Consider the following 13,788-nt stretch of genomic DNA (forward strand, 5'->3'; position numbering starts at 1 on the left):
AATAACACAACTGAAATTACCTTGATGCCAGTGGTCCCTGTGGGCATCTGAGCCAGATCATAAACCAAGCTGGACTTTGTAGCCTGGACATAGGGGTCAGTAAATGCCCTGCCATGGAATCGCTTGAAACCTTGAACTGTATTATTGCAGTTTGTGACCACCTTAATGCAAGAGAAGGTAATCATGAATAAAAGTCTAGCAAATTGGAAAACAGTCTATTTGCATTGACATTTTCGGCATCTAGCAGAGGCTTTTATTCAAAGCGCCTTACATTACAGTTACAGTATACAGTCTGAGCAATTAAGGGTTAAGGGCCTTGCTCAAGGGCCCAACAGCAGCAACCTAGCAGTTGTAAGGCTTGAACCAGCAACCTTCTGATTACTAGTCCAATACCTTAAATACTAGGCTACAGCTTGCCATGATTGGGTCCTAATAACTTCAGGACCCTGCTAGATGCCTCTTACCTGACTCTTGGCAGCTGCTCCTATTGCCCGATTTCGAGGCCCAAAAGATACGAATGACCTGAAAAATATACATTTGCACAGATTATGAGGATGACAAAGCATTTGTTTAGCTTAAACTCACATAAGCAGCAAATTGCATACAAGTATTCATTTATAACAGCATCCAAGCATCTATGTGCTGCAAAATCCTTGGTGGCTCTGCCACATTGTTCTGCTATTAGTAACAACTCACAACTACAGATCATTTCAATTGTTAATGATTTAAAAAACACACAAGATTGAAAATAGCCAAACAGTAAGTGAATGAATTCTCAAACTTAAGTGCATGAAAATGAACTAATTCCATGTCTTGGTTTTAATTTCACTCTTTAACTTCTGATATAGTCATTTCCAATTCCCCCAATCTGATCAAGGACAGCCAGATCACCACACACTGCCTCCGACAGTGTGTTCTATTGGTGGCCGCTTCTTATCACTTGTTATTTTTGCAACAGGTTGTGCCATGTTCATAAGAATAAGTCGACTGCCCCTTTTCGAAACCATCTGATTACCCAAATAAACCAAATGTATCTAAATGTATACATTCTACAAGCAAAACACAAAGACTGGACTGGACAAAGCCTCATGTTTTGGGGTTACCTTGCTGCCTCAGGTTAGTCTATGGATAAGTGTTAACGGACAAAATGTGTAAAAAAAAAAAAAAAAAGTATAAACTGTGTCACTGAGTTTCAGGTTAAGCTCAAATTGGGGTAAGTGTTGGTCCTACAATTAAATGACATTTTAACCCACATCGTTAATATTACAATGGCTGATCTGTCAGTTATTAATAAATTATTAACATTCCTAGTTTAAGCATAATCATGTGCAGACTAAACCATATTCGCTCTACTGTTTGGCTAAAAAAGAATCCTGAAAAAATAAAACCACCAGTGTATTAAGAGTTTACTAATATAAACATTAGGCACTACTTGACCTAAGATAGATAAAATGGGCCTTTTGTACCCTTGACAAATTGAGATTAACATAGAGAACAAACAAGTTATCTGTTTTGTTTGTGCATGTGTATTTACATACTCTCTCTCCATATTTTTAATGACTTAAAAGCTATTACTGTCAAACCTTGTCAGGTTTTATCTACACACACAGGAAAACGGACTGGCGCAAGCTTATCGGGTGCAGTTTAAATGTATTTCGCCATACTGAAAAACAGCTGCACACAAATGGTTGATAGTTAAATAGAAAACAATGCAGATATCTGTAAGTCTTTTTACCTATAGAGAACAAACACAATTAATGTAGAGTTGCAATTGGAAATATTCACTCTTATCCTAAAAGGTATTATGGTGATGTGTATAGAATTGAATGGAAATATACAATAAGAAGTCTCAGTAAACAGAGAAAGAATATAACACAAGTCTACATCTAGTTCTTATGGCAAATTTCTTTTCACCTTCACATCTTTTCACCTTGATAATAAGAGACTCTGGTAAGTGCTAACAAGCATCTCACAACTTTCTTTTTGTGTCTTCACTTAATTCTTTTTGTGCAAAAGCTTCCAGCTCATTAAAGTTTGATGGATTTTGTGCTTCTTTAAATCCCACCAAAGATTTTCTATAGTATTTAAATCTGAAAATTCTGAAGGCCACCCCAGGACTGATAAGTTAACTAAGCTTTGGTTAGAAGGCATGACATTCCTTCTCAAACTGCCCTGGTATTTCTGTTAACCCATGATGCCAATCACATGATCCATCAGAAGAACATCCCCTTATGATCACTGACCCACCTTCATGGCCAAATAGTTCACTTAGTCCTATTCCAGTTGACTCTTCTTTAGCTTCTTGATCAAGAGTGGTGTGTGTCGTCCAGCCATGAAGCTGGTCTATCGTATGGTTGCCAATGACATTTGTTTAGGAGCTTAAAACTGATATCATCAATATTATGTAGGGGTAGAACAATTTTGACATGGCAGTATTATCAAAACGTCATGCTGCTCTAGAATACTACACCATTTATTTTTTATGTTTATTGGCTGCATCATTTTGTACGTCTGTATGCCTCGCACTTTATAATATATAAAAAATTTAGGCGTTTTGATATCGATGACACACCTGCCCTAGTGGACTAGCAAAAAATTATTTGAGATTTGAAGAGGAACAGCTTATGAGCGCACCCATACTTGTAGGTTGACATTCTTTTAGAAAGAATCTTACACATTAAACATGACATTAAATAATAATAAACATTAAAAACATGTAAAGGAGGTGTAGTGATTACACTTTTCTTGATAAAGGTGTGTCAAGTTCCAATGGAAAAAGTGCACAAAAATGTTATTATGCTGATACACCCCATAAACCAGTCTGTGATTTAAAACGCTCAGTCAAGCAGTGGAGGCAGAAAGATTCAGTATCATAAGCAAGTTTCACAGACATGGATTAATACAACGTCAACACTAACAATGTGTTTATTTAAAATATAGTGATTAACCCACCTCTTTATTAATGTGTATTTAATTAAGATTCACTACATAAAGTGAAGCCGAGTACCCAGAGTATTTGATGCAAGCATTGGATGGTTAAACACCAAAAAATATCTAAAGTTCAACAACAATGAACAGCATAAAAACAGTAATTATTTTATACTGCTTAAGGGGTTTTGGTGGAAAAATATGAACTGAACTAAATGCACATTTTCCAGCAGAATATCTACTGCTTTATCACTTGTTACTTATACCAAATGCACCAGGTAAATATGCAAATAATGGCAAAAAAATATGCAAAAAATCCTTGGTCAGCAAAAACTTGAATTAAACACTTTTAGTTTGTATTAATACAATACTACTACTATACTACTATCAAGACAAAGTCATGGTGCATTTTAAGCCATAATTTGATTTTGACAAAACATTAACTGTATATATGCACAATCAATTAATTAGGCTTCTGGAATTAACAGCCCAATCATGATTATTTGAGCTAATCAGGGCTGTCAGATGATAATTAACTGGCAGGTTCCACAATCCAACATCTTAGTTGGACAGTGATAGCCTAGTGGGTAGAGCTTTGGGCTATCAACCGGAAGATTGGCGGTTCAAATCCAGGCTCTGCTATGCAGCCACTGTTGGGTCTTTGAGCAAGACCCTTAACCCTCTCTGCTTCGTAAGGTGGCTGACCCTGCGCTCTGACCAATTTCCAATTTCGTTGTACTGTACACCTGTGTATGTATATATCACAAATAAAGTATATCTTCTTCTTCATGTATTAGCAAATATCATTATTATTATGAGTTACTGTACTAATGGAATCAGATTGCTGTTTACATTTACATTTACATTAGATTGCTGTTTACATTTACATTATCCAAAGCGACTTACATTACTGGTACAGTATACAGTCTAAGCAACTGAGGGTTAAGGGCCTTGCTCAATGGCCCAACAGCAGCAACCTGGCAGTGGTGGGGCTTGAACCAGCAACATTCTGATTACTAGTCCAGTACCTTAAACGCTAGGTTACACTGTCCCTGTGCTGTTTCTATTTTAAGGATTACTATTTGTTAAGACTTTTAACTGATGGATTTTTGTAGGAGTTCAGGTGTTTTTTGTAAACATAAGCTCATAAATTACAATATAAAACAATGGGGGGGTATACTTTTACAAGTACTGGTGTCCTAAATTCTCAAACTTTTAAAAACAATGCAATGCAAAGGGAAGAAGCAGCCTAGTGGTTACATTTACATTTACATTTTCTGCATTTAGCAGACGCTCTTATCCAGAGCGACTTACAGAAGTGCTTCCAAAGTGAACATTTCATTTCTCAAGTTTAGGTAAACAACAGTCGAAGAACACAAATCTGCTGAAACCTGTTAGAACCAAAGTGTTTTTTTTGTTTTGTTTTTTTTTGGAAATGGAAAAGGATGGAACAAGATGTTAGTAAATAAGTACAAGTCAGCTTAAGTGCTTAGTAAAAAGGTGGGTTTTTAATCGCTTTTTAAAGACAGCAAGAGACTCAGATGTTCGGACAGACAGAGGAAGTTCATTCCACCACTTGGGTGCTAGAACAGAGAAGAGCCTTGATGCTTGTCTTCCTTTAGTCCTTGGTGGAGGCTCAAGTCGAGCGAGACTGGTGGCTCGGAGGTTGCGTGGTACAGAGCGGGGTTTGATTAGACCACGAAGGTAGCTTGGGGCTGGTCCATTTTTGGCTTTGTAGGCGAGCGTTAGTGTTTTAAACTGAATGCGTGCAGCTACAGGAAGCCAGTGAAGAGAACGTAGCAGTGGGGTGATGTGGCAGTGTTTGGGCTGGTTAAAAACCAGATGGGCAGCTGCATTTTGAATGAGCTGCAAGGGTTTAATAGTGGACATGGGCGCTCCTGCCAGAAGGGAGTTGCAGTAGTCCAACCGTGAGATTACAAGTGATTGCACCAGAATCTGGGTAGCTTCCCTGGAGAGAAATGGCCGAATCCTGCTGATGTTGTACAGGAGAAACCGGCACGATCTTGTCATGTTGGCTATATAAGGAGAGAAGGTCAGCTGGTTATCCAGGACAGCACCAAGACTTCTTACCTTATTAGATGGTCTGATCTGGGAGTCATCCAGAGAAATGACTAGGTCCTGGGTTGGAGACTGATCTCCAGGAATGAGCAACACCTCTGTCTTGCTGGGATTAAGTTTTAGATGATGAGCTGACATCCATTGTGAGATATCTCGCAGACATGCTGAGATGCGAGCTGAGACTTGTGTGTCTGAAGGAGGAAATGACAGAACGAGCTGAGTGTCATCTGCATAGGAGTGGTAGGAGAAGCCATGGGAGGCTATGACCTTACCCAGAGAGCAGGTGTAGATAGAGAAAAGAAGTGGGCCAAGTACAGAGCCCTGAGGAACACCGGTTGAGAGAGTGCATGGGGGAGATATGGATCCCCTCCATGACACTTGGTAGGAGCACCCTTCGAGGTAGGAGGCCATCCATTGCCATGCAATGGCAATGGATGGGTTAAGGTACTGGACAAGTAATCAGAAGGTCCCTGGTTCAAGCGCCACCACTGCCAGGTTGCTGCTGTTGGGTCCTTGAGCAAGGGCCTTAACCCTCAATTGCTCAGACTGTATACTGTCACAGTACTGTAAGTCACTTTGGATAAAGGCGTCTGCTAAATGCCTAAAATGTAAATGTAATGCAACACAGAGGTAAACATACCCCAGTCCCAACTTTTCTGTGACGTGTTTCAATCATCAGGTTAAGAATGAGCACATAATTATAGAAATATTCCTATGTAATCGGGTTGGTACTATCGTTAGTCCATTTGTTCTATAATGAATGAATTGAAGGTGGGTATAAATGCCACATTCTAAAAGGTTTTGGTTTTACTGTAATAGTAGATCATTTGGTATTCACTCATATAGGTCAAAGGTAAATGTGAGTTTGCGTGGTAAAAAAAAAACAGAGATGCACTTTACAGTAGTATATTTAAATGACCTGAATATTACTAATAAAAATTAAGTAATAAAATCAGCATAAAATACTGCGATCTTCAGTGAGTCGCAGTAGCAGGTAAGCTACAAAGTTCAGTTAGGGCCTGCCAGAGCGGTAGACAGAACAGAGTGGCGACACTCCCATAGGGAACCGTTGTAACGGGGGCGGGACATTTTTCTGCCCAGCTCTGTTGGCGCTCTGAAAAGTTCCAAACATCCCATAGAGCCCCATTCATTTCCACTACTTATCAAGCATTTTCAGCTGTATGTTGCTTTGTTTAATAAAAAAAAAAAAAAAAAAAAAAAAAAAAAAAAAAAAAAAAAAAAAAAAAAAGGCATTTAATGTCATTAATATACTTAATACTGTTATTGTTTAGCATTTGCTCAGCACTAAATGTTACATGTTTATCTTAATTAATAGGTATAACTAGGGATGCACGATGATATTGGAATTCTATCTGTATCTGCCGATAATATATTTTTTAAGAACAATCGGCATCGGGCCGATGCTTAGATTTGGCCGATGTTTCAAACCGATATTTGCCGACGCATTTATTATTTGCCGGAAGAAGACGGGGTGACGCAGGCCGCGCTACAGCAGTGCAGCAAAAATGTCTGTGGTATGGAAGTTTTTCAAAGTGAGCGAGCATGACATAAAGCATGCAGTTTGCAACACTTGCTCAACTAACGTCTTGCGTGGAGGGAGCAAAGTAAGAAATTTCAACACCACAAATTTAATTATACATCTGAAGGCACACCATCCTGACAAATATACAGAGTTCCTCACGGTGAAAGAGGAGACTCGCACAGCACCGCGCATGCCAGCAAAATCTGCAGCTACAGCCGGTTGACCAACTCCTTCAGAAATTTAAGAAATTTGACAAAAACAACCCAAAAGCTACAGCTATTACAGCAAAGGTGATGGAATTCATCGCTCTCGATGATCAGCCGTTCTCTGTTGTGGAGGATATTGGATTTCGCCGGCTGCTCGAGCATCTTGAGCCACGTTACACCATACCTAGCCGTCGTTACTTTTCCGACGTAGCCCTACCGCTTTTTAAAATGTTTTTTATATATTATTAGTTTGAATAGATCTATTTTATTTAAAAGTGGTGACCAGTCTGTGTAGAACCAGTTAGCTAACTAAATGTGCCTAATAATTTTCTCAGGAGACACCTTTTATTTTATTGTTTGCATACAGTTGGTTGAAAGCTAAAAAGTTATGCAAATAAATGGTACATTTGTTTATAATGTAAATCGGGGGTGTCTGATCTCTCTGTAAGTTATAAATGTGTATATCGGCATCTGTAGATAAGTACGTGTATAATATCGGATATCGGCATCGGCCCAAAATTCCCATATCGGTGCATCCCTAGGTATAACCCAATTTAGCTTAGTCAGTTAAGCTAAATTAATTACACACGAGTCTTTTCACCTAAAATGAGTTGATTAATCAAGAGTCTTGTTACAGAAATTATCATAAAACGTTAGAGCCATAATAAATCATGCTACTTTTACTTTCATACTTAAGTACATTTGAAGGTAAATTTAGTTTAGTACTTTAATGGAGGTAAAGAGTATTTTTACTTTAACTACTACTTTTACTGGAGTAATATTTTACCTTGGATATCTCTACTTTAACTCAACTGAATGGATTGTGTACCTTGTCCACCATTTACATTAGACAAAATGAACTAGTGCATATTCATAATGAATTCATTAATGTATTACATGTAGGAATCAATGATTAATCACTCATGAAATAAGAGTTTGTTTATTGCCATTCCAGCTCAGTATGGCTATGTACATGGCATTTTACGAGTGAATTAAAAAAAAATATATATATATATATATATATATAAAAAATAAAAGTGGTAGGTTTAATTTAGTTTAAAATTGTTGTATTATATTTGATTTTTGATTTTTAGATGATTCAAGAAATTTAGTATTTTTTGTGGATTGTTATGTTGAAAAAGATCTTTCATGTTAGTGTCTTTGTAGTATATTTTCCTGCTATTGTCAATAGCTTGACATTCTGTCAGTATATGTTTTATTGATAATTGTGTTTGACAGTACTGGCAATTTGGTGCCTCTTCCCTCAGTAGTAGGTGTCTATGCGTCAGTGCTGAATGTCCTATACGGCATCTTGTTAGAACTGTTTGATCATGTCTTTTCGATGGATAACGAGTTTGGGTACTGTTAAGTTGTGGTCTTATTTCATAGAGTTTGTTTGCTGTGTTGCTATCCCATTCTTCTTGCCATATGTTTTTACAAAGTGTTCGAATTATATAGAAGGCATCAGTGGGTGGAACATAACACCAGGTAATTTGTTTTTCAGCAGCTTTTTTTGCCAGGTTATCTGCTTTTTCATTTCCTTGAATATCGCAGTGGCTGGGGATCCAGCAATATGTGATGTAGACTCCGTGTTTTCTAAGATCTTTCTCTATGGCTAGGATCTCCAAGATGACTGGATGATCTGTTTGTAGTGATGTCATTGCTTGTAGACAGGATTTTGAGTCTGAACATATTAAAAACTATTTGTGTGGGCTAATTAGAATATAGTTCATGGCTAGTAGGATGGCGTGAGCTTCTGCTGTAAAAATAGAGCTGTATTGGGGAAGGCGTATGCTTTGTTATGAAATAAGAGATGAATGAAGCTATTTCCTGTACCTGCACTATAATGCAGGACAAGCCGTAGCTTAGTGGTTAAGGTACAGGACTAGTAATCAGAAGGTTGCTGGTTCAAGCCCCACCATGGCCAGGTTGCTGCTGCTGGGCCCTTGAGCAAGGCCCTTAACCCTCAGTTGCTCAGACTGTATACTATAATGTAAGTCGCTTTGGATAAAGGCGTCTGCTAAATGCTAAAAATGTAAATGTTAATGTATAATGTTAAAGGTACGGTAGTGTGTTTATCAATCTGTTCATTCAGTGCAGGTAAACCTTATGAATCCAGAACATGACTTAGTGTTTAACCAAAATGATTATGTACTGTATATTGTCTCTACTACTTAATGATATCGCATTATGTAATGTATGCTAATATAATGTACTGTGTGTTAACAAGAACGACCTATTAACAAGACATTATAAACATCAATCTTCCACTTCATATACCAGATTGACATTAAAGCAGATGCAGTAAATGTAAAGGCAGTTGAAAATACCCAGAAATTGTACAAACTTTTATTATTTAGCGTTTAATACTTCATTCACTGCTGCCGGTCCCATATGAGAACATGACCGCGCCGGGTTTGTTTGGAACTATTGGAGGGTTGCATGAACCACGTGACCGCGTAACGGCGAGATCAAGGAGTGTCGCAACTCCCTATCTACGGCTCTGGGGCCTGCTAGCGAGACATGCTTAACCCTTTGTAGAATCGCAATCTTCATTAATCTCTATCTAGCTTTAATTTACACATGTAGTCAGAGACAGGGACAGTGACATGAGCGCTAAGACCATGCGATCATCAGTATCTGTTAGGTTATGGCGGTATATGAGTGAAGATGTCATTTCCGACTGGGTAAAACGCTGGAATATTCCAGCATCCAGTGAGCAGCTCGTCATGTCGTCATAGCACGGGTTAGCTTAGCATGTGCTAGGCAGCCAGTTACACTGAGAGCACGATTACACAGCAGGCCACGCATAATAGCAACATGCTAACTGTACATTAACAGCTTAAAGCAAGCAGAGCTGAGCAATAACTATTCAGAGATACATTCACTAATCAAATAGTGTAAGCAGTACACTCTAGATGTCAACAGCATTACTCATAAAAGGTAAATGCTTTTAAAATGCAGGCTGTATTCAAGAACACACACTACTGTACTACATAGCGTGAAGAAGCCCAATCCTGGGAGTATTCATTTGACTTAATAGTGTACTGTATGTGCAGTATGAACAGCCGTACATTCAGACTGCTTAAAATAAATACAGGCTAGCACAGAACAAATTGTCCAGGCCTTTTTTTTTTTTTATATAAAATACTGTCCAATATATAACCAGGGAGGCTAGGTAGGGTTATGTATTAATTAAAAAAATATATAACATGTACTATATAATAAAGAATGGATGTATTAATAACCAAATACACCAATTAAACACAATGTAAATAATGTACTTACGGTGTACATCTGTCACTGTATTCATTCGCTACCGTTTCTATTCCACCGGCTCTGGCCACAGCAACATAACAGCTCTGAAAACCCACATCAAATCCCACGACTGACATTTTCAACCTGAAATAAGCAACCAAGTTGCTGCCCGGCTACAAAACAGTACGTTTAAGTGTTTTCTTCAAAATGTCGCACTCAAAGTAAGGCGGAATTAGATCCTAAAAAAAGCGTGAAGTACTGGCAGAAAGAGCTACAACTTGTAATGCACGCTGCTCCATTCACTGTAGTCCAGGCGCACCGGTCACTGCTCCTTCAACTCCAAATCTCGCTCATAGTGTGAACCTATCGCGAGAGTTCAAGGTTCTAGATTTCTCTCGAGCTTTCCTCGGGTTTTACAGTGACATTAGCTAATCACAGAGCGATAAACCTTCCGTATGTAAAACTCCAGAATGTTCTACTGTAGAAATACTGTGTTCAGATGCACTCCACATACAGTATTCCACATATTACTGTAAACCTCAATAAAAAGTAAAAATGCCTTCAATGGTGAAACTCCAGCATTATAACCAAACACTGTATATGACACTAAAAGTACTTATTTTTTTAAGTATTATAAAACTCCTTCATTTTTGGTTTTAACTGTTCAAATGCAAATACTTAAATGCATCCAACATATAATTCAATACACCCTGACAAATATACCTTTACAGACTTTAAAATACTTTAAAAGTCTTGCAGTTCCTAGAATTATTTAAGTCCTCTCTGAAATTGATGTTTGCTTCAAAAGTTTTTAAATCCTGTAAAATTCTGGCATTGTCTAAAAATATTTAAATATTTAAGATTACTGTAGACCCAAACAGAAGTGTAAATATACCCTTACAGTCTTTAAAATACTGTAAAACTCTTGCACTTTCTAGAATTATTTAACTTAACACCACATATATTACAGTAAGTCCTTACAGAAATTGATGTATGCTTTAAAAGTTTTTAAATTCTGTACATTTCTGGCATTTTCCAAAAATATTTAAATGCACCCGACCCTGATTACAGTAAACCCTAACAGAAGTGTAAGTATACCCTTACAGTCTTTTAAATGCTGTAAAACTGTTGCATTTTCTAGAATTGTTTAACTGTACACCACATGTACTACAATATGTCCTTACGGAAATGTATGTATACTTTAAAGGTTTTTAAATCCTGTAAAATTCTGCAATTTTTCAAATATATTTAAATGCACCCCACACAGATTACAGTAAACCCTAACAGAAGTGTAAATATACCCTTACAGTCTTTAAAATCCTGTAAAACTGTTGCATTTTTTAGAATTATTTAACCACACACCAGATATATTACAGTCCTTACGGAAATGTATGTATACTTTAAAGGTTTTTAAATCCTGTAAAATTCTGGCATCTTCCAAAGATATTTAAATGCAAACCACGCAGGTTACAGTAAACCCTAACAGAAGTGTAAATATGTCCTTGCAGTCTTTAAAATACTGTTAAACTCTTGCACTTTCTAGAATTATTTAACCACACACCAGATATATTACAATAAGTGCTTACGGAAATGTATGTATACTTTAAAGGTTTTTAAATCCTGTACAATTCTGGCATCTTCCAAAAATATTTAAATGCGACCCACACAGATGAGTAAACCCTATCAAAAGTGCTATACAACTTTACAGTCTTTAAAATCCTGTAAAGCTCTTGCATTTTCTACAATTATTCAGCTGCATACCACATATATTACACAAACAAAACAGGTTATAAAACATTCTTTATTGCTTATCCTTTTAAACCACATTCAGAATATGTACAAAAAGCTTCCCTTAATTACAATAATTACATTTTAAAGAAAAACCCTCAATCTTGTTTTAAATCCTGTAAAACATTTTCTATTGTTCAACCACATACCATATATATTACAATCCTCTTAATTTCTGACATTTTCCAGAAATGTTCAAATGCACCCATTGTAGATTACAGCAAACCCTGACAGAAGTGTAAATATACACCACATGTACAGTATGTATACTTTAAAAGTTTTTTAAAATCCTGTAAAATTCTGGCATTTTCCAGAAATACCCAAACGCACATCACATAGATTACACTAAACCCTAACAGAAGTGTAAATGTACCTTTACAGTCTTTAAAATCCTGTAAAACCCTTGCATTTTCTACAGTTATTCGGCTGCATACCACATACTGTATATTACACTTAATTATTTTTTATGCATTTTCTTCCTCCCGATTTAGCGCTCTCAATTTTTGTCTTTTGCTGCTGAGAGATACCAGATTGCATCCAATGAGAGCACGTCGCTGTATTCTGCACAGGCGTCTCTTCCGCCAATCAGGGTCCTTACACAGCGTATGAATACCCAACACATCAACCCACCCACACATCCGGCCCTCACCCTGCAGATACGGTGGCCAATTAGTATCTGCTGCAGGCACTGCCAATTATGTCCGCCAGATGGTGCCCAGCTGATCGGTGGCAACACCAAGTTTTGAACCAAGGAGTTCAGAAACTCGGTGCTGGTGTGCACACTTAATTTTAACAGAAATGTACACTACCCTCCACAAATAATTGCATGTCTGGAAAACATAAACAAAACAAGTACTTATTTCTTATCCTTTCAAACCACTTTTAGAATATATACAAAAGCTCCCCTTTACTACAAAAATAATAATTAAAAAGCCCTCAATCTTTTTTTTTAATTACCAAATCGATGTATGCCTTATTTGTTGGTACCCCTTGATTTAGTACTTAGTGCCATCTCCGCCAAGGTTGCAGCTCAGTATCTCGTCCTGTAATGAGACTGAAGACAATAGCAATGGATCTGAGACCAAGTTTTTATACAGAATCTATCCAGTTCATCTGTGCTTATGGATTTTCCCTTTCAACTCAGCCCACACGTTTTCTTTATGGTTTGGGTTAGATGACTGGAATGACCATGGCAAAGCCTTAAACTTGTGGCCAGTGAACCGTTTTATGTTGCTTTGAATTACTAGCCTGCTTAAAGATCCAAACTGTCTTTCATTGAAAATATATGGTGGATTTTGGCAAGCTGCATAGCTAAAGACTTGCATAACAAGTCGTTAAAAATCATTGTACCCAGTAAACAATTATTAAGCATTGTTAAAAGGAAAGGTGATGTAACAGTCTGAATTTTCTTAAAATCTGTTGCAGGTATTAAATCTGGAATAATTCTTTATTCACAACAAAACAGTTAAGTTAAAAAATTATATTTACTGTTGTTTTGTACAGTTTTAATTTAAAACAAATTTAAACAGAATTCAGAATATATACAAATATATATATATAATAACTGCAACCAGCTTTGGAGAAATTACGAATCCTTATATACGAATCCTTTATTGTCATTGCACATTGTACTTGTACATTTGCACAACGAAATTGAAAAAGGGGATATAATAGTGCTAGTGTAAGGAGGGAGAGGTGAATATCGCAATATGTGATGGACTGACCAAGCTGCCATCCGTAGCAAAACCTAGCTCTCAGAAAAGAGAACAAAAAGGGAATTTTCTGTGCAACCCGGGTCAGACCCTTCCAGGTGGACACTTTTACCAATCTCCATGGTTTTTTGAGTGTGCTTTGAGTCTAGGGAAATGGGGATGTATTTAAGATATACAGTAAAATCTGGTGGTGTACAGTGTATATTGGGGGATTATACACTTGGGCAGCAAGTAATACGCATTTCATCCCATGGCAGAATGTAGTTCTGTACAT

General features: G+C 37.2%; 2 protein-coding genes across 2 annotated transcripts in view; one reads left to right on the forward strand and one right to left on the reverse strand.

The window, feature by feature from the left end:
* The window catches only part of hspa4a (heat shock protein 4a), a 31,702-nt gene extending 21,376 nt beyond the window's left edge, over positions 1-10,326 (reverse strand). Inside the window, exons 1-3 of the mRNA XM_063012261.1 lie at positions 10,045-10,326; positions 465-522; positions 21-161 (exon numbers count right to left, since the gene is read on the reverse strand). Coding sequence (XP_062868331.1) covers positions 21-161; positions 465-522; positions 10,045-10,151 — 306 coding nt within the window. The 5' untranslated portion in view covers positions 10,152-10,326. The remainder of the gene's footprint in view (positions 1-20; positions 162-464; positions 523-10,044) is intronic.
* Positions 1-13,788, forward strand: part of zcchc10 (zinc finger, CCHC domain containing 10) — a 44,352-nt gene that overhangs the window by 24,918 nt on the left and 5,646 nt on the right. The gene's annotated exons all lie outside the window — the stretch shown is intronic.

The sequence above is a fragment of the Trichomycterus rosablanca genome, chromosome 16, assembly GCF_030014385.1.
Source record: "Trichomycterus rosablanca isolate fTriRos1 chromosome 16, fTriRos1.hap1, whole genome shotgun sequence".
NCBI classification, from domain to species: Eukaryota; Metazoa; Chordata; class Actinopteri; order Siluriformes; family Trichomycteridae; genus Trichomycterus; species Trichomycterus rosablanca.